At 42.9% G+C, this 21,429-nt stretch overlaps 2 protein-coding genes across 6 annotated transcripts in view; one reads left to right on the top strand and one right to left on the bottom strand.

Annotated features, from left to right (window-relative positions):
* The window catches only part of opn4xa (opsin 4xa), a 23,130-nt gene extending 1,830 nt beyond the window's left edge, over positions 1-21,300 (bottom strand). For 3 of the 5 annotated variants that reach the window (XR_015067773.1, XM_085926501.1, XM_085926503.1), the window contains exons 1-11: positions 21,103-21,300; positions 20,944-20,995; positions 20,151-20,255; positions 13,044-13,216; positions 11,556-11,735; positions 10,593-10,740; positions 7,255-7,354; positions 2,299-2,434; positions 653-786; positions 347-550; positions 108-279 (exon numbers count right to left, since the gene is read on the bottom strand). Coding sequence is in view for 4 of the 5 variants with exons in the window: in XM_085926501.1 (XP_085782627.1) it covers positions 108-279; positions 347-550; positions 653-786; positions 2,299-2,434; positions 7,255-7,294 (686 nt within the window). In the remaining variant the exon portion in view is untranslated. Of the gene's footprint in view, positions 1-107; positions 280-346; positions 551-652; positions 787-1,269; positions 1,387-2,298; positions 2,435-3,852; positions 3,967-7,254; positions 7,355-10,592; positions 10,741-11,555; positions 11,736-13,043; positions 13,217-20,150; positions 20,256-20,943; positions 20,996-21,102 lie in introns of those variants that run through there. The other 2 variants (XM_085926504.1, XM_085926505.1) reach the window with 2 other exon arrangements.
* Positions 14,097-20,390, top strand: gdnfa (glial cell derived neurotrophic factor a). Its single transcript, XM_085926506.1, has 3 exons — positions 14,097-14,599; positions 15,343-15,570; positions 17,672-20,390. Exons 2-3 carry the CDS (start codon positions 15,369-15,371, stop codon positions 18,220-18,222), a joined length of 753 nt encoding a protein of 250 aa, XP_085782632.1. The 5' UTR covers positions 14,097-14,599; positions 15,343-15,368; the 3' UTR covers positions 18,223-20,390.
* Positions 21,301-21,429: the final 129 nt, after the last annotated feature.

The raw sequence follows: 21,429 nt of genomic DNA, 5'->3' as shown, positions 1-21,429 counted from the left end.
AGCAAATATTATACACACATTTTTTTGAGTTTTTTTTTCTTATTTTAGAACGGATTAACGGCATTCCTATTCATTTCAATAGAAAAAGATTATTTGCACATATTTACCTGCTGGCATGGCGAGTAGCGAGGAACATGCACAGATAGCAGTAAGATATGATGCCCAGTGGGATGAAGAAGACAAAGCAGCACAGCATCAGGGTGTAGCTTTTATTGGCGGGCGTGGACGTCACGTAGTCCCACGTGCATGAGGTCATCAGGCCTTCTGGTATGTAAGAACCTTAGAGACAAATGTGGTATAGAATAAGTTTTTATGAGAAGAGAATTTGAGTAAATCAGTTACGTACTCCACCCGAGAAGTGGTGCGAGGCTCCAAGCCAAAGAGTACAGCCACACCAGACCAATGATGAAGCAAGTGCGTCGCTTTGAGGTCCATCGTAAGGCCCGCAGAGGCTTGGTGATGACGATGTAACGATCCACAGAGATGGCCAGAAGGTTGATCATGGACGTGATTCCGAATAAGGCTCCGCAAAAGGCGTAGATTTTACAACCTGGGAAGACAGCATTGTCATTTCGAAATGCAATCATGTCAAACTTCTTTCTCGCTAGGTAGACCTCGCTAGCTAGCTAAGTAGCGATCGACAGGCACTTACCTGTTTCCCCAAATATCCAGCCCTTGTAGAGAGAGTTGACAAAGAAGATGGGCGACTGAGTGATGGCCATGAGAAAGTCACTGACCGCCAGGTTCATGATGAAAATGTTGGGAGGGGTGCGTAGCTTCTTGTTACTGAAACAACAAATTGTCTCATTTTTAAAGAGGACATTGTATGGAATTCTGAGAACGCTTAGAGTGGAGAGCCTCTGTCGTTTTAGCGTTAGCTAACTCCAATTCGGTCCGAGTCAATCTGTCAGTTGCTTTTAAAAACAGATTTAGTATTGATTGGTGCATTAGTGTTGCTCTTGTGCTCATGACTTCTCCATCCCCCCCAGAATGACTATTGTAAGTGCCTTTGTTGCCTGCACATCGTTTTAGTTTTAACAGCCCGACAATTAGCAAAGTCAGGGGGGCAGCGTTGGTGTCACAAGGATCAATGATCTTTGACTTAAAAAGGATTACTGGCCGAACACCGGGGTCCAGAATTTCCAAAAGAAAGCAATATTGTCAACACAGACAACATAGAATGCGGTTTGATATCCATTCCACATTTCCTCTCATGCCACTAGAGGGTGTTTATATGTTGACCAATTAGGCAAGTGCTCGAGATCCCACCTCGGAGAACTTAATGCAGTCTCTGTGTTGTGCCTGACACTTGGTTTGTGCTGGCCGCTCTTCTATCGGGTTACTTGTCAATGTCCATGGACCCGTTCGACTTTTCAAGTGGACCTCCTAACATCAGAGAGGCATCAAATCAAAACCTTCACTGATTGTTTTTTTTCTCGCTGGGTGTGCTGTGTTTACTTGTCGATGAATAAGATCAACGTTGCATAACATGACTTCAGAGATGGTAAGTGTTCCCTACGGGCGACATAGGGAAATGTGTGTGTGTGGGGCGGGAATTGCTAAATACCTAAAAGTCGATGATATGGCCTTGCAGCTTTAAATACGTTCTCTATAAACAGGTATTCAAATATCAGGAGCAAAACCCTGAAACCCTACACAGCAATTTTCTTTCCATCTGTCATCCGAGCTTCAATGAAACACTTAAGACTCAAAAGAGGTTATTGATCAAATGATCAAATGTTTCTACGCCCCCCCCCGCAATGTGCTTACGTACTAGCCATTGCTGTTTGACGCATTCAAAGAGTTTTTCTATGTAGTACTTCAGAGACACCCCATTGTGTGAGTGATCATTGAACACACCTCGATCTGAGTGGAGTGAGTAATTACTTTTCTTTTGTGTTAGTTAAATTGACTGGATGTAAAAATGGTGTATTTTTTATTGATCTATGCAGCGCAGCTGGCAAACCACTCGGTTGCTTCCTGGTATTGAATGCCCGCCAGCCTTCGCTGAGGCCATTGTGTCTGAGGTTGTGACATTGGTATCCCGAATCGAGAACACTATTTTTTTTTTTTTTTTGAATATATAAAATAAAAATTCTAATGAAGCGCCGACTTCTAGAGAGAAGACAGTCGCATAATTGTTATTTTATATTGGTACGTTCCAGACTGTTTCTGTAAGAGATGTCCAGTTCACTTTTTTTTAACGGATATTTAATATTTTTTGAAAAAAAAAATACATTTGAATGGGAGTCACCTAATTGTGGATTTTTGCAAATAAGCAAAGCAAAAGATTCTTACCAGAAAAACGCATACATGACCAAGGCATTTCCGGTCACACCCACTGTCCCAATCACGAGAACAAAAAAGGCGACGATGTAGTGAACGTGGTCCTGAACGTCCACTTGCCGATAGAAGCTGTGTTGTCGGTCCATTTCTATAGCAAACACACAAATAAAATATTGTCACTCTATATGTGTTGCGCCACTGTTTGTGTTCAAATACACTAAACACTAAAACACCAATGCTAGCCATTAGCTCGTCTAGGGTCCGTTGCAGTGTTTGTTAGCGATACGCTAGGCGGACCTTCCAAAGCGATGTTGCCGGTTGTTACGTTTAATTTCAGAGTAAACATCAACAGTATGAACGATTTTTTTCATTGTCAGCCAAAGCGCTGCCTGTTTTGTTCACTGCCACTTAAACAGGAAAGCAAGACTTACTAGTTGAATTGATGCCTTTTCAAAGGGTCACATCTAGGACACGAACAAAACAAACATTCGTAGTCCATATCAACTCAAGTAGGAACAAACATCCACGACAATTACCGATGGGACGGATATGCGGGCACTGCAAGTCTTCAATCTGTCACCGTTATTCAACGCTACGCTGCCTCCAACACATTTACCAAAGAGGCGATTAAGTCAAGACTTTTGTGATGATGAAAAAAGGAGGTCACTTTTCCGTGTGGACAATTCGCAGCTGGAGCGCTGATTATAAAAGGATTTCCATGTTTTGTTAATCTGATGGACGGTGAGTGCACATGCGCCGGTTTATACAATATTATCAGTGTTCTAAATTTGTTTCCCATTATGTTATTAGCCAACATCAAACAAAATTTGGTTCAATATTTAAGAGGTGGCAAAAATACTCACATGAAGCAGATTTTCTAAGTGAATTTGGTGTGTTTTTTTTACACATGTACAATATTTCTTTAACAGGACACTTGAAGTGTGAGTATTTACTTCCTGCCAGCGCGTGCACGTGCACACGCAGCATCTTATGGTCAAACCGAGAGCCCACCACTCACCCCCCCCCCCCTTCCCCGCTGTGCTCAGTGAAGGCTCGTGCGTCAGACGAATTCTCACTCACCTCTTCCTTCCACTTATTAGACAGGCACACGAGACGCATAAAGCGAGCGCATGTCTGCCCGAGCAAGTGCGCGTCAAAGGAAAGAGACTTTCTTACTCTACGGGTCGTTTTAATTGTCATATAGCAATGACAAAGTAAGAAAATTTTTTAAAAAAAGTGACTTTTTTTTGAAAAAAATATATCAGAAAATAAATGACTGTTTATTTTCTATTTATTTATTTATTTAATTTCGGTTTACATCTTTAAGTATTAAGTTTCATTGAAAATTTTTCTCAGTGTCATTCTTCTTCAATAACTCTCGGTGAAATACGTTTTTTGCTATAGTTAGCTTGAAGAAACCATGTCGTATGTAATTGAAATTAATATATATTTTTGTATATTTAATAACTGTCAACCATGCAGTTATAATATTGTAATATCAAACCAGCAAAGTACATGATAGTTGTGTAAAATAAGGTCATGCTATAATAAAAAAAGTGACTATACCTTATTTTTGTGGGAAGAATCTGAAGCTTGTGTCTGTCCTCTGTGTGTGCACCTCACTGATCCCCAAGTGGGAGATTCAAGTCAGACAGTGAAGCATCGGTAAGCTGCTGCACACTGAGAGAATATGAAAATACTCTGACAGAAAACAAGCAGCAGCACATTGACCATCCCCCCCGTTGGTAGCCCATCACACACAGCTCACATTTGGCACCATGCATTGATCAAGCCAGTGTGTGGTTTTCCAAGTGTGTTTGCGTGCGTGGCAACACACATCTATTAACTTGCAAAAGTGGATAGAGGTTGAGATTTTTTTTAATTTTATTAAATACTAGTAATGAGTAAAATCGAAAGAGAGAAAGGCATTAGCTTGATTAATCAGACTCTAAACTATTATCTGATTTCAAAAAGTGCCAATAAAAAGCCGCCTCATTTGTGGGAAAACTGATTGCAGGAATAATGTCATATTTTGAACCTCAAATATTGTTATGCCTTAAATGTCTCCTGATAAAAAAATGACTTTGGGCATTATTATCACAACCTTGTCTTGTGTCTGATGGGTGGAGAGTATGGCAGTTGTTCACTGCCCACCCTTGCGGCAACTATCTCAGCAAACAAAGAGTGCTTTTTATCAGGAAACATTGATTTATAAAAAAATAAAAAAAATAAACAAATATGTTTTCATTTAACAGCACATGCATTAAGGAACTAAAACAACCAATTATTTACATATTATATATATATATATATATATATATATATTTTTTTTTTTTAATCATGAAATTAATCAGTTCTCAGAATTTTTTTTCAACCAAATTTTAGCATGTTAATGGTATTTTCCATTATATGTTAGTTTTAAGCTAGCCGTTTGGTTGTTGGTCTTAAATACACTTTTCTGCTTTATGTTAATTTGACAGTAAACTTAAAGCTTTTTTTGAATAAAAACAGCTACTTGTTGTGACAAGTCAAAACAAAAAAAATAATAAATAATCCAAACGGATTTCTAGTTTTGTCACGAAATGCCTCATAACAGCTTTCAGTGGGTGAGATGGATGATGCTGCGTCTCTCAGTCAGGTGCTTTGAGAATTGCGGAATCTCTGGTGGAAAGGGACATAGCTCATCCATAGTATCAGATTTGTTCACATGTTTAGCCGTGTGTAAGAAGAATCCCGAGAAAAGCACTCAGATAAAAGCGTCCCAGTGCTAATCGGCTCACGCACAACTGAGCAGACGGCTGAACCTCTTGGCCTTTACCTTTCTTTTTTTCAATGCCCAGTCTGGTGATATATTTTTTTTTAAAAATATACATCTAAAACCAATTTGTTTATCGTGGATTTTTTTTTTCTGTCTCAAGGAGGCGACACAGGTCATACATCATCCATTCCATAGTTCTAGATTTCCTCTTAACCTTTGAAAATGTTTAGGTTCACTTACTTTGTTTTTGTTTCAGCAAGAATAAGATTTGGAAGATGATTGTTGGAGAGAATTACTGATTTTATATTCTCATTTGTACGCAATAATAAATAGAACATGAAAAAGATTTTTCCTATTATTGATCGATCAAGGTCATTTCTTAGAATGCCCCTCCCTTGTTCCAAGAAGGCCGAATAGATGCAATGAATTAGAAAATGGACTTTCTTTCCACATGGCTCAATACACTTGCACACGTTACTTTTAAACCACTTGATTACATCATGTTGCATCACAGGAAATTAAGAGCTACATTTTTTTTAAATCAATAATGTTGACTGTCAGTGTGATGACCAGCTGATACTCATGTGCACTAAGCCCATTTGTTGTTTGTATGAAAAGTCGACAAAGAATGCTTTGTCAACTTCTGGCTTGCTTTAAAGTCATTTTCACATCGGGTACAAAACATGAGCAGTGAGGAGAATGTGGCCTTAACTTCAGGGTGAAGAACCCAAGGATGCTTTCCAAGGACTACAATTTATCTGGCTCAAATCAAACATGTCACTAAGTTTTTTTTATCTGGAGACAAAAACAAAATTGGTGTTGAACGTACTGAATAGGAATTTGTAGGTTTGCCTTTTTTTTTTTTTCTTCCTCCTTCACCCGAGGTAGTCTCACAACATGACCATCAACCGGCCAATTAACGGCAACATGGTCTGTCACCTTTCCGTCTCCTCAGCGGGGTGTGGAAAGGCGACATAACGAATGCATGGTTGTACTGGTCCGTGTGCTTTAAGAGGTGTTGGGAGTGAAGGAGAAAAAAAAAAAAAAAAAAAAAAAAAAAAAAAAACACTATAAATGTCACTGAAACATCACTGTCCATCCCGCTTGTCCTCATTACCTTTTCATGGCAACCGGGACCTCCCTGGCGACTTCGAGCAATTTATTATCTAATGGCAAGTCTGATCAACCATTTTGTTATTAAATCAAGCTCACCGCACCGTGCGAGTACGTATAGATTTAGTAGAGCTTTAGTTAAAGCTAGTGAGGTTGTGTGATTATTAGTAAAGCTCATCCTTATAGCATTAAAACCTGTACTTTTTTTCCACAACGTTGAGCAGTAGGACAAAATGGCTGAATTGCACACAAAAATAAATCATGAGGTGATTGCCGATCAACATAAATAAATATGGTGCATGTTTCTTTTTGTTTGTTTTTTTAAATATATGGTAGTTAGTGCTATGTATGTGTTAAGATCTGGGCTGCATGGTGACCACGATCTGTTTACGTCTCCCAGAGGGGTTCCACTCACACCTTGTAGCAAAGCTTTCTCCGGAAATATTATTGGAGCTTGAGGAAGTCTGAATTGTTTCAAATGGCCTGGTCTAGTTCTAATTACTTTGCTCTATATTTTCCAGCCAACTCTAGGGAGGGTGTTAAAAGTGTGAACAATGGCCAGGGGCAAATGAGGTGAGCAAGAGCTGAGTGACACATTGCAATATTATTTGACAAAAAAAACATATCTAACTTGTACAACATGATGCAACAAGAGTAATGCAATGTCTCATGGCAAGTGGATCAATAATCATTCCGCATGTCCGTCCTCTCACTTAAAAAACATTTACGCAAACTTTTGACTTGAGTTTTCCTGTAATTGTTCGATGTAACTCGAATATGTTTGCATATGTTTACAAGGTCTATGAATGCTTGATGCTTCATGACTCAACTGTGCTTGGAAGCATCTTAGTGCTTCCCCCATAGTGATGTACTGTTCCACATCCTTTTCCTGTTTTCCACAAGGGCGGTAGCTATTGTTTCGTCTTTTTTGTACCGAAACGACTCCGTCAACGCTGCCGTGTCCTCAAGTGTCGGTGTCAAGCAGTGGCCTTTTATATATAAAGCGCATTCACAGACAGGCTTCATAGTGTGCAGTATTGAAGTTTTTCAATAAAGGACACAAATTAGCCAACAAAGGTCAATGGATATGTTCTTACCTTTTGTTCGATGTAGGCTTTTTTTCTTTTCTTTTTCCATCCCTCTGCCAGACTGCAAAGGGATGCCACTTGCATCACGGGCAGGAACTCCAGACAATATCTGTATACAAAGAAAAAAAAAATAGTCAATTTGTCCCACTTAAAATAATCCTTATTTAGATCACCAGTACATTTTGTCAGTTTTTTTTCCCATTATGTCAAGAAAAACAGTTCTTAAATAGTCCACCAGAGGTCGACAGAGTTAATTTTTTTCCTTTGAGACAGCTTTTCAAGAGCCTCTTGGTTTTGCCGTGGATGATTACCGCCCTCTAGTGGTCTATGAAGTTTTTGCTGATTGACTGTCTCCCCATGGGGGAGTTCAGCAGCACGAGGCTGTCTGTGACCCACCACCACCACCCACAACCCAAAGCTTTGCCGTACCACAGTCGGGTTGAGGTCTCTTCTTGATCTCAAAGCACCTCTGACTCATTTCAATGAGGAAAAATACGTTAATTTTTTAGCATTATTTTAAGACATTTACAACTTTTTTTTTTTTTTTAAATACAATTGTTGCCGGAAATGAAGAGACTGCAGTAAGGTAGTTTGCGTGGCGGCCTTTTTCCTGCACACGGTTTAAGTTACACATTTGTTTACGTCCTCATCCGCTTGTTTACGTTTCTTCAAAAACAGCCAGTAGGAATGCGTTTGGCTCCGCATGCTATAATTGTTCGACGTCTTTGACGCTCTGCTTCGAGTGAGGTTTCCGCTTTGATCCTCTTTAATCCGCCGGCGTCCCGTTATGGTCGCGATGCCAAGTGACGGCTTACGCTTATGTCTTTGTGACCCAGGAATCTCAACTGCATTCAAGCTCTTGCTTATTTTGAGTTGAAGAACATCTGGGCTGTGTTAGGACTTTGGCCCGGGGTTGAAACACACTCTCACACATACGCTCTCACATACACTCTCACCCGCTCAGATACATACACATGTATCGTGCAAATCCTCCCCACAAAAGTTTATCATTCAAGTTCTGAAATGTGGAGACGGGCCTTTAGTACAAGCCGTCTGAATAAGACAGATGGTGACAGATGGATGCACAGGTGCGGCATTCAGAGAGAGGTCTTCAGGTGCGTCTTTTCATCGTCGACATGATGTAGTGCACGTCGGCATGGAGTCGGCCGCCGAGCGCGGCGATCGTATCGGCGACCTTTGATGGCTGCCGTCATTGCTCAATTTAACCGCGTTGGTAAAAAGATACACGGGTAACAATGAGCTCCGAAACGTGGCTCACTCCCATCGCCCGGCCCCCCGCTCTCGTCTTCATTGTCTGCACATGCAGGCCTGGAACAATGGCGAGCGGGCGGACCGGGCGGAGGCTCAGCCCAAGCCCGGTAATATGAGGACACACCAAAGGCCAGGTGAGTGAAAGCCTCCTCCGCCTCGTGGGACATGTTTCACGGTCCGGCCGCGTCTGCCAGCTTTTTTGTGGTCGCGCTCGTCGTCTTGGGGTCTCGACGCTCCCCTGCGGCCGTAACTAAAAAGCTCCCATCTGCTGTGGGGGGGCCGGTGGGGGTTTACAGGTCTTTTCTCTGCCCAGAACCGATGGCTCCGAGCGGTTTGGTCGCACAGGCCGATCTCGTTTCAATTTTGACACCTCTTTGTTGTACACTTGCAGCAGGTACAAAGATTGTGAAATGTGTTGGAAATACGATCGGTCGTCTTTCTCCGAAGCTTTGCCCTCTGCACCCCAGGTACCCTTTTTTTTTTTTTTTTTAAACAGCAGAAAAACCTCTATGAAGGAATGCGTGATTGATGGGGTTGACTTGTAAAAACAAGGTACTGATGTTATTTGTCGAACTATCAAGATATATCGCTCTTCACCAGGACTACCGCCACTCGTGCGCTTTGTTGCAATCGTTTTTTTTGGTTCCTAGGATGAGAATTTGGTTCAACACAAAAATATATTCTGGCAGCTACATATCTGTCTGTTCCATCCATTTGTCTACAAAGCTGGGCGGGTTGTTGTTCCACAGCTGTTTGGACATGTCAACCAAGGCCATTCTGCTCACAAACCGGCACATGCCAACAATCGGTAACCTGAACCTGAACGCAGCATCCTAACCTGGAGCCAACTCGCAGACAGCCGCCCTCTGCGTTGGAGAGCTTAAAATGCCGACGACGCGTCTTGGATCTTGTTACAGTGGAGGAAAACTGTACTTTTGGTCAAGCCGTCAACCTTTCAAATATGTTTGACCAACATTTTCCAAACACAGACCGAGCGGGATGACAGTACGCCCGGAGCCATCAACATTCCGACACCCGAACCGGGACCTACGACCTCAGTTGATGTATTCAGATCCTTGAACTATCGGGTGAACTCACAACAACTATTGAAAAGGGCTCAACGTGACTCACTTCATTGTTTGCTACATGTCAGTGTCACCTGTAGGGTTGAACGCCTTTAGAGATGAATAAATAAACACCAGCTCGACGGTTCGAATGGAGATGATAAAGCACGATTATGATTTATTAATCAGCATTTTAGACTGACTCACCCTCGCTCCAGATGGCACACCTTACATTTTCTATTTTTAACTCATGCAGGAAGTTGTTTGTTTATAATATTTAATTGGCTTTTTTTTTTTTTTTAAATCAGCAACACCACAGCTGCCTAAGTCTACAGTAAGACCCAATCCGGGGGACGCACTTATACAACCGGTAGCTATCACTAATTTCTCTGACCTTGGAAATGGAGTTTCCCGTGACCTCCACTCCCGAGCCAACTGATTAGATTATTGTGGCATTAAGTGCAATTGTCTCCACTCTGTCTGTTATTCTAAATGGCTTGTAACACGCTGTACAGGAAGCAAAGTTCAAGGCTGCCGCTGCGTTTTACTTTCCATTCTTTGAATACGAGCGAGTATTGTTTTTTTTGACTCTCTCGACGTTTTATGACTGTGAATGGAAATGAAATTCTCTAAAACTGGATTTTGGTGTAATCGCTCGCTGACAAACCTCATCGGTTTAAACGCCAGTCAGAGATGTCGCGGTGACGATATCAATAGCTCCTTCTGGGAACGAGCTCCGAGGTGACAACATGACGTGATTTGGCGACAATGCGGTCATGCTGCTCTGATCGACTCGGCGACGTGATACGCTCTTGTATTACCAGCCGCGTGTGCATATACTCTTTCTCACAGGCCCGTTTGCAAGAGGTGCCAATATGTACGTGCGTCGCATTCGAACGGAGAACACGAGTTTAGCATTGTGTTTCTGTCGCCGGGTTGGACGTTCGCGCTACGGCAGAGAAAATGATGATTTATGGGCCTCCGGTGGAAGCGAGCGCTCTCAACACATACCAGGCGGGATTAGGACGGGGAACTGGATCTGAGCCTCGCCGCTGTCACTCCGGGACGTTGGCTCGCAAAGACATCGTTCTCGCTCGCTTCTCGCGTCCCAGTGACCTTGTTACTTTGGGGACGGAGCAGCGATTAATCTTTGTTGAAACTATAAGAAGAGAAAGAAACACAATAAGTATCTTCATTAAGAACTACGTATCTGAATATAAATTCAGAGAGAAATGTAACAAGTGTCTTTTCAAATGTGTCATCTGCTGGTACTGATTGATTGTCCAGCCGATTAAATAGACCGGGATTAGTTCTTTTTAATCACTTATAGCACAAGTTGTTCTGCCTGTAAATCAAATCTTTATTGTCGTTAAGGGTCCCAAAAACTGAAATTATTGAATCCATTAAATATATATCTTTTTTAATTGGTTTATTAATTGGTTATGAGAATTTTATCCCAATGACATTATAGTGTGTGTGTTTTTTTTAAATACAAATTACAATCTTTGTATTTTGCCTGGAATTAATTAATGATATTTCTAATCATTTTAATGGGGGAAAGACAATTTGATGATCACTCAAGACACCACTGTATGTATCGCAATATTTAAAATAGATGAAAAAACATTTTCACAACAGTGCCATCTGTTGGTTCTCATGGGGCACTGTCCTTCTTTCCCTTATAACAAAATGGTCACTGGCAAAGGTTATAATAAAAATAGCTCAGTCCAAATCCGTAAGACGAGACACTTGAATAAAACGCGACCTCACTTCCACCCGGAGGTGCTTTTCATCTTTTGAGCGTTACTATTTGTTTAGTAAGACAGTAGGCAGCCGCTCTTTGAACACTAAACACGATAAAGCCGGCACAAAGTCTGACACCGTGCCACCTCGGGGAGGGAGCAAAGGAGGGGGGGGATATCTCATCAAACGTCTTTTCCCAATAGAGTGCAAGCAATGGGGGTAACTCCATACCTTCTTCTTCAATTTTTCCCCACGGAGTGCATCATTTCTCTTCTGTCCCGATGAAGGAAAAATAATCTTGACTTTATTTCTATCGTGACTGCCGTGGAAGTCAGTGGTCCGTGGGAGAGAGATTAGCAGTCACTGCTGGGGTGATAATTCATCCTTGACCAATAGAGTTCTTCACACGCCCTGCAGGAAGTCATGTGAAAGCATATTGTCACTCAAAAAAAAGAACAAGAGAAAAAAAGTCGCTTAGGATATTAAATATCGGTATGTGGGAACCCGGTTGACATTGGACTTAATGAGGGTCTCATTTCGATCCTACCCTCGATGCTTTTAGTATCGGTGTGTAAGAGATTTCACCTTACTTCCTCTGTGCTATTTTTACTCGCGTCATAGTCCCTCCTGAACTTTGATAGTACCAAGTGAGCTCATTTCCACACACAGACACACAAGTGTGTATTTTTGCAAGCAATCCAATCTGAGAAGCCGCGGCTGAAAGGTCTGAGCAATGAGCGAAACAGATGGAAGCGCGGCGCCGACCTGAGTGCCACAATGGCTCGGGCATCTGGCGCATTGCCACCTCTGAACTATGACATGTGCCAATAATGGACCAGCTGACTGGACTTCCTGCTCGCCTGTTTTATGTGCATGCCTGGTGATATAACTCGCCGTGCATAGTCACATAGCTTCCTATATACTGCCAAGGAAGAACAAAAAAAAAAAAATCTAGCAATGCATTCTTGTACATATTGTTATATGTCTGGGCTGTTGATGACCACATGATGTTTGAAGCATCATGAAGTCATGCATTTTGTTTTAGTCACGCTTCCGCTCCCTCGGATGAGTTCGTGTCAAACGACCTTGTGGTCCGAGGGTCTTATCTGCACCAGAGGGGTCTCGTATGACTTATGGGCGAGTCACGAACTAAAGGGGACTTTTTGGTGACTCTTCTACATTGAGACAGACAATGTAGCCTCTGTGCGTACGCCACTATAATAAGAGCGACACGTCAAAGGCGAGTGACATCATCGCATCGATGGGGGGGGTTATCCAAAATGCTTTGCAGTGCGAAAATATTAAGGACCAGATTTTCTCTTCCATTTTCAATGGGAGATGTCATGAAGACAACTGAGAAGTGTTTTGGGCGGGATTATTAATGGGTTATTTGTAATTGTTAAGATGTCTTACAAATAGTACAGGTGTCTTACATGCTTTGACAACTTTGTTGTGTATCAGCATGCCGTTCTCTCTGGGACATGAGTACATCAAGTGATTTGGGTCAAGCGTTAACTGGAAGAAGCTACCATGCGTCATTTGCAGCAATTTTGCAAAACAATTAGCATGGGGGGGAAAAATGGAAGAAGCCCCCGCAAGGCAAATAACAAGTACACGATACATAGAAAATAAGTGCCGTCATTTGTTTGAATGTAGCCGTGTGCGAACTTGACAGCGTGGAATTCATACAATGAGCATTTGGCTCAGTACCACACAGACCTTTATGAAGAGGGCACGGCACGTCGGGATCCCGTAAGGAAAAACGTGTCTTAACAGGAAGGCCTTTTAGGCAGGTGGAACTTTGGTGGAATTGTAGTGTTGATGTTTTGGGATTCACACCAGCGTGCCAACAAGACGTCTTTGGGAGACTTGAATGGCAGCCTAAATTGTACCTGGAAAGATACACATGTAGATTTTATTGGGGGGGGGGGGCATTGGTTTGATGATCATTAGGTGTGCTGAGTCACAACTTGACCCAAAAATAAGTAGTGTAATTTCTGACACTTTTGGATTATTAAACCGCCCCGAGTGATCTTGAATCACTGACAATCATTGCTCCTGAGTAACAAAAAAAATCATGAAGGTTAAAATCCTCCCAGATGGCGCTTTTGTCTTTTTTTTTCTACGTCTCGCCGCAAAAACTGTTTGTGTCCCAACCAATTTTTAAAATGAAATACAGCACAGTTGGCAAGCATGCAACTTTAAAAAGCTGCATATTTACATCATCTTAAACATTGCATTTAGCCAACAGCAAGAAGCCACGCAGAACGGGAACTCGATGCTAGTGATGAGGTTCCAATCATGCCCAGATCACATTCCCCATGCTGACATCCAAATCCAAGGACATGGGGATGTGTGACATAATCCCCCAGATATCTGAAAACTGCAAACAGGGGGCTCTGGTGAGGGTGGGCGGCCAGGGGGGATAGCCAACATTTCAGAAGTGTGTGTGCGTGTGGTGGTGGTGGTGGGGGGGTTCAGGAGTTAGCTAAACTACAAGCTACTATTATCTGCCAAACAACTATTTAATTGGGGTGTGACGTCAGTTTAGTTCACTCTCACTCTACAAGTCTTTATTATTGCCTGTCAAAGCAGGAGAAAAAATGAAGAGCTCGTATCTCAAGGAACATTTGTCTTGTAATTTTTTTTTTACTGAAATGCGTTGTTATTAAGGGGGGGTTGCTGGAACGGACTTATTTCAAAGGGAAAAGTGTATTTGCTTTGACTATAACCATGTCCAGTGTGTGTGTGTGTGTGTGTGTGTGTATTTGCGCGCATGTCTGTGCGCTTTTACTCCCTGAGGGGCGGACACCGAGCGCGCGCCGACTATAAATGCCTCCGGAGTGCCCGCGGAGCGCGGCTCGGCGCTGCTCGGCTGCGCGATGAGGACGACAAACCGACGCGTGGATATGGAGACCGCACGACCCTCGCCGCTCGTTTCTGTACGCGGGATGTGACGGCGGGTCGAGACAAGACGGGGGGGAAAAACTAACTATTTGCGCGTCTTTTCCACCCGTGGAGTGGGAGGTTGCCACTTTTGGATTCCCAGCGTGGAGCAGCTTGTTTCATTGATCAACGAGGTCCAAAGTGCGCACACGTTCTGGAGCTGTGTGACATTTTGGGTATTTTTTTTTCCACCAGTGGACATAAACTGTCGCGCTAATAAGTGAGGATTTTTTTATTTTTTATTATTGTTTTGGATGCACATGAGGACAACGCATGACGCTTGGATTTTAACCGCAGCCAGGTGCAGGTCTGCATGGACCATCTTTGAGGTGCGTGTCAAACGCAGCTTAGTTATGTAAATCATAACATCAGAACTAATATAGATAACATTAAGTTTTGTTATTGTGCATCATTAAAACCACTAAAGTCACATTTTCGGAATTGGACTTTGAAAATGAAATTGACAAGATTTTCTCAAATGAATTTAAGAGTGAAATCTTGGTCAATTATCTGATTGGCAACAGGTTGAACACACGCGACGATGATTGTATATTTAACATGCAGTTCTGGGTTGTCACTACAGTATATGTCGCTTGCGGGCATAGAGAGATGCACAAACAACTATCAATGATTTTCAGACCTATGAAATGAAATTGGATATTTTCTCCCATAATCCCAGATAATCGCTGTCGGGACAGTTTTGGCCTGCGGGCCGTATATTTACAAGCCCTGCCATGAACACGCTTTTTATTGCACGTTGTCATTCCTACTGATTTTAGCGTATAAACTTAAAATGCTGTCAAGACTCGTCATAAGGGCGGCCAGGGCAGGACGATGCACGTAATTTGACTTTTGTGCCAAAATTCAAATTGCAACACTCCCTTAATTGGGTGCAATTATCTTGGATGAACGCATAAATTATTGTAAGTGTTTACAATAGAGTAGATGTAATCTGCACATGAAATACTACGCAAGTTATATTCTGTGCACACGTTCTACCTGGGACTTGGTGGCTTGTTGACTTCTGACAGGATGTCACATGTTTGATCTCTCCCCCTACTGTTTATTCCAGCTCTCCTCAGAGGAACTGAGTCTAAAATGAATTTATGGGATGTGGCGGCCATGTGTTTGTTGCTCCTGAGCTCTGTCGCTACCCGGCCCCTTTACCAAAACACCCAGCCAGCCAAGAGGACCTTGTTCTACTCTGATTCACTACACCAGTCCGCTGAGGACCAGGGGGCCAACTTGATGATGCGCAGTGCTGAGAGCAACCTGCAGGAGATCTCCAAGGAGGATCAATGTAAGCTTTCCACTAACGTCTGCACCACACTTGTGTGTATTATGTAATCTTCCGTGTAATGCAAAGTAGACTGCCGGCTAGTCAATGGAAAGACGAAACCTGCGGGGGTTTTAAAGTATTTCTTAGTGTTCTAAATTTAGAGTTATTGTAAAAACTAACCAAAACAGGATTCCATTTGGGTCAACAACACAAACAGGTAGTCAAAGGGTTGCTGGTTAGTTCTTAGGCCGAGTCTTAAGGATTTCCCACCGTTATCAGTTCGGTGGAGAGTGGCCGGCCCGTGGATAAGGACGTCAGAAACTTATCGCGCAGCAGGTATGTCATTTGTGTTTTATTACGCGTTACATCACCCCTTGTGTCAAAACAGGCGCGTCTCATGAACCAAACCACGAGCGTGGACGACGCTTGCCAAACACTTGGCCTCTCTTCCGCTGTTTACATTTACCGCCGCCCCCTCCGCCTTAAGTTAGAAATCAATGGCGCGCTTTTCGCCGCTCCAACGAACACGCGTCGGCCAGGAGTGGAAAGTTTGAGGCGTTTTGTTTATGTGTTCGTTTAACAGCCACACTGGGCAGGAATTTTAGTTTGTTTGGAGTTGCGTGACACTGGATCATCTTCACTCGGGAGGTGAGATGGGTGGGGGCCAAGAAGTGGAAAGGGAATGGAACATTTGGAGCCAAGCTTCAACCTGCTACCTTAACTTCTGTTTGAGCCAGGTTGATGAAAACCGACCTATTTTACGTACTGCACAAATAAACGTTGAAGACTGTTGCTTTTTTTGTTTTTTTAGGCATGACCAATTTAATCGGCGATATTTTTTTTTAAGTCGGACAAAAAATGGTTGATTTTTTTAAAATATTTTATTTTGAACAAAAACTGTTGGAAGGACCAGTGTGGACAAAAAAAAAAAAAAAAAAACAATGTCGAAATGGAAGCATTGTGGCTCCGATAGCGCTTGTGTGCTGCTGATTAGTTGCAGCACAACTTGCGCAAGCGGTTGTACCGTGCTTACTGGCGGCAGGTGCACGCTGCCCGTCAGTCTTAAGATGGCATTTACACCACAAGTGACCCACTTCACAGTTTTCACTCTTGTGGGGCCATCAGTCAGGGCAGTTTGAGCAGAAAACCATATTCCCAGCAGCTTTCCAAATGAAGTGGATAAATGCTGGGATTCACGGTTTTGGAATTAGGCTTTACCCGAAATTAAAGGGAAAACAAGAGTTACCCCGTATGGTCTCGAAACAGCTAGACCCACTTGGATTCAATTAGCAGTCGAGCGCAGGGGAGATCAGGTGACGCAGAACATGTGCAAGCAAAGTCCGACGACACCTAACCACAACGCCGCCTGCCAAACCTCACGGCCCCGACACCGACGCCTGTCATCGTGGGGTTATTACGGTGGTTGATACGTTGGTTGTTGCGCCCTTTGTTCTCTCGTCATCTCACGCCAATATTCTGTCATGTTTACGTACAAAGTGTTTTCTTTGGGAATCGGCGCTACATAAATAAAACCGACTTGCCTTGACACGGCAGGAATGTAACAAGAATTGGACTAATTGTTTCATAGGAGAACGTCGTCGTCTCCACAGACGATTTAGCGGGAGGTGCGGATGCTTGTGTTATTGGCGTGAAACAGACGCAACGTGCAGTGCGCAGTTGCCAAAAAGCTTTTTGGACTTGCTCCGTATCAGCAGATGTTTTCCGCGTGTGATCGTGCTCTTCCTTCTAAATTATTCACACATCAGTTCCTGGTGTCGGGACCTTTGAAGAGGGCACCAAACAAAACAGCGGCAGATGTCCCTCGGTAGCGTTACGGCGCAAGCTAATATGCTAGCTCGGTTTCACGTGTTTTGTTAGAAAATAGGAAGCAGCTGGGGTATAGGTGAACATTAAGTCGTTCGCAACATGAACACAGCTTGAGAATAGGAGTTCTTTTACTTGTTCTGTTTTTTTTAGCGAAACGCTCGATGCATCCGAACAGATTTTGGGCGTTTTCAGGCCCCGCATTTGTGCATCTGAGTATTTTTTTAGGCGGTATTTTAAAATTGAGAATCAGCGATCGGTTCAAAATCAGCATTCTCATGTTCTCCGTGTCTTGCAGATGATGTAACGAGTCCTTATTCAGAGCAGTTTGACGATGTCATGGACTTCATTAAGGCAACTATCGGCAGATTGCGACGATCCTCCGAGTCCCGGGGCCCAAGGGAGCGGGAGCAAAGACAGAGGGGGGCGGCAAACACACGAGGCGAGGGGAGGCAGCACGGCGGCGAAAGGAAACGAGGCCGGAGCAGAGGCGGCGGGACCAGAGGCAAAGCGGGGCGAGGCGAACGGGGTCGGGGGAGGACGTCGGCCCGTCCCGCCCGAGGCTGCCTCCTAAAGGAGGTCCACCTCAACGTGACGGACTTGGGTCTGGGCTACCAGACCAAAGAGGAGCTGATCTTCCGCTACTGCAGCGGACCCTGCGCCGAAGCCGAGACCAACTACGACAAGATCCTCAGTAACCTCAGCCACGGCAACAAGCTGGACAGGGACGTGCCGTCTCGCACCTGTTGCCGGCCGGTGGCTTTTGACGACAACTTGTCCTTCTTGGACGATAACGTGGTCTACCACACGCTTAAGAAACACTCGGCCAAGAGGTGCGCTTGTGTGTAAGACACGTTCAACGATGGAGCTAACAAAGAATATACTGTTACATTTCCTCATTTTTCTGTTTTTCTAAAAAAAAGAAAAAGTTTCTTTCATCTGGAAAGCCTCCCAGGATTAACCCTTTCTTTCTTTGTTTGGTGAGGACTCTTTCGGACACAACAGGATTCAGCAGACTCCACACACCATCATATGAATATTTAGACGTACTGTATATAAATCTCTCTCTAAATATACAGTATCTATAAATGTATGTATACGCTTGTGTGTAAGAGGTATATTTATTAAGATGGAATTAACTTATTGTTATTTATTTCACTTAGGACACAAGTTGTTGTCTTTATTTATTGAGACGCTTGGTTTGGACGCTGTCATGATGTTCATGTACATTCTGGAAGCTTCCTCCCTTCAAACTCCCCCCGAAAACAGGTTACATTTAGATGAGTGAGGCTAGCCAAGAATTGTTTGTATATTTTACCCCCGTTGCTGTTTCTTGTCAAAAATCAACCCGCAAATTTTCCCATCCTCTGAGGATAGTATCAGAAATGTAAGAGTTGACCACTAATTTGCGGAACTTATCCGAGCATTGTTCTATCTTTTACCACTTTGACGGAAACTCTGCAAGAAAGGGGAGAAAGACTCGGGACCAAAAGAGACAGATGGTCAGAAATGTTTTTTGTTTGTTTTTGTTTGTCTTTACTTTGGATGTAAGACTGATGATTTTGTAAATGACCAAGTGGAAACATCTCGAACTGTGGAGTCAAAATCCCTTTTCACACATCAAATCTTTTTTTCCCCCGCGTCCTGTCTTCTTTTACGTCTCTGATGTACCAATTTTGCAGAAAAGTGGCTAGAGACTCGGGACCAAAAGAAGCCAATGGCAATTATTATTATTTTTTTGTCTTCACAGTCCTGTCCACTGGTTGCATGTTTACAAGGAGTCGTAAAAAAACAAAAACCTAGCTGTAGTCTATAAGGACTTTGGAGTCAAAGGAGCCGCCTGCCAATCACCGATCCGCATCCTAAATACTTCTTCTCGCCCCCCCCCCCCACTCCCACTCCTCTACTCTGAAAAGAGGATTTGAAAGTGATCCCCCTTTAACACGAGTCTTAAGCAAACATCCCCCGCCGGCTGAGGCAGTTTTAAGGGAGACGCTCGCTACTGTACGGCTGTCAGCGTCAAAGTGACGTTCCAACAAAAGCAAAAACCTTTAAATAAGACCCAAGGGGGGGTTGGGGGGGGCGGGGTTCCCTTGGTGGGTTCTACACGTGATAACATGTTCAGTTAGGGGAATAGCAATATCCCGGATAAGGGCAGAGCTGAGAGTCGAGAGCTTCAAGTGGAACAAAGAGTCCTTGGGGAGGGTCTTGACGTTTCCACGGATTAGGGACCAAGGTATCTGTGCCCACCCGGCAACTAGCAAGGCAGCTTTACGGCGTGTAATCCCCCCCCACAACACACACGCGCGCAAATCCACAACACGGAGATGAATTTAGGCCAAACACAAGAAGGGGGGAGAAAAAGGTTGCTTTTATCACAGCATACCTCATCAATTGGATCATCTTCCCTGTTTGCTTTCCAGATGACAACTTTGGAGACTTCCCAGAAGCGCCCCCCCCCCCTTATGTGTCCTGCTTCTTCATACTAGGGGTTCTCAAACACTAATTAAACAAAAGTATCACGTGTAGCCTTAAATGTAATCAGAATTGTTGAGGAAAATGTCATGATGCAATTTATGTGGTAAATTTGGTTTTAATTGTCTTATTATGTTTGTTAATGTGAAGCTATGCTATTTAAAAAAAAAAAAAAAAGAAAAAGACAATTGTTACAAATTATTATTTAGTTTGAGAACCCCTTAGATAAAAAGCACAAGCTCAAGTGTTAACCAGCGTTTCTTTGTTTACTAGCTGTCTGGTGAAGAGTTTGTCACACTTACGGTCGGTCGGGTTGCTACTTGTGTCAGAGTTGATGTGCAGTATTACGTCCATGTTATGGCAAAACATCATCCATTTTCTATGTACGTTAGGACCCCGAGGAGGACCTAGAATTGGGAATCGGATGCAAAAGGGGGAGCGAATCAGCTGAAATGAGGCCTGTTAAAGGGAAAGTAAAGACGTGCAAGAGTCCTGGCTGTTAAAAGATCCACTTTCTGTCGTCTCGTGTTCCAGAACCAAAGCTCTCTGCAAACTTTATTTTTGTACAATATTCATTTTATAAAACTTTTTACAGAATAAAAATGTGTTTCTACAAGTGTGTCTCTCTGACTTTGAGCCGTGACGTATGTTGACACATGGAGCTAATTTGCTTCGCTGTGTGTTTATAGCAGTTCAATGTAAAATTGAAGATGGGAGTTGATGCTAGAGCAGACCCCCCCCCCTCCCTTTCCTGAGCCGCATTCCTGAACGCCAGCCCACCCATCGGCCCACCCGCTCGCCAGGGTCGTACAGTAAACACAAACGTGAGTCAGGGGGCTCAAGACTTTTGTTTCTATGGAGTAAAAACAATCATGTACATTCTGATGGGAAGATAACGCAACTTATCACATATAGCTTAGTGGTATTTTTTCAAAATTATTCCGATGTAGCTGTTGGATGAACAGACACCTGTTTTAGTATCAGGTTGCAAATCAATGTGAATTTTTCATAATACATGTGACCTCTGTAAACACGAGTATCAAGCTTGAGTTGGCTTAAGTGACACCCCCCAAAAACAAAAAATATGAAACTTACCTTGTCATTTCTGCTGAGTCATGTAGCTCATATTTTTTCTTTTTCTATATGGCTAAAAAGGATTTAGTAACTGTTAGTATAAAAAAAAAAAAACTCAGCGCATAATAACATGTTTAAAATGTTAGTTTCCAAATATGTTAAGACATGAAAAATTCTTACCAAAAAACTTAGTTTAAAATATTTTTGAGGTGGAATACATGTCGCTGGACTCAAATTGTAGAAATGATGATTCCTCAACATTCTTTCGGTTCATCGGAAACGCTGGCATACATCTGTACTTGGGATCGATGAATTGACTTTATCTGTGAGGGAAACCTAAAAAGCCTCAGTAAGTACTACTTACCTTACATTCTTGGACAGTTCTCAGTTGAGCGAGTTGCAGTCAAACCACCAAATACAAAGTGACCAATGATACAGGGCGTTGTTGGTGAACATATTGTATGGCATATGCAAACTTGTGGTGCACATTTTAATAGACCAGGAGAA

This window comes from Syngnathus leptorhynchus, chromosome 12 (assembly GCF_054491065.1).
Source record: "Syngnathus leptorhynchus isolate UIUO chromosome 12, UIUO_Slep, whole genome shotgun sequence".
Lineage (NCBI taxonomy): Eukaryota > Metazoa > Chordata > Actinopteri > Syngnathiformes > Syngnathidae > Syngnathus > Syngnathus leptorhynchus.
This window is presented reverse-complemented; position numbering and strand designations above follow the sequence as displayed.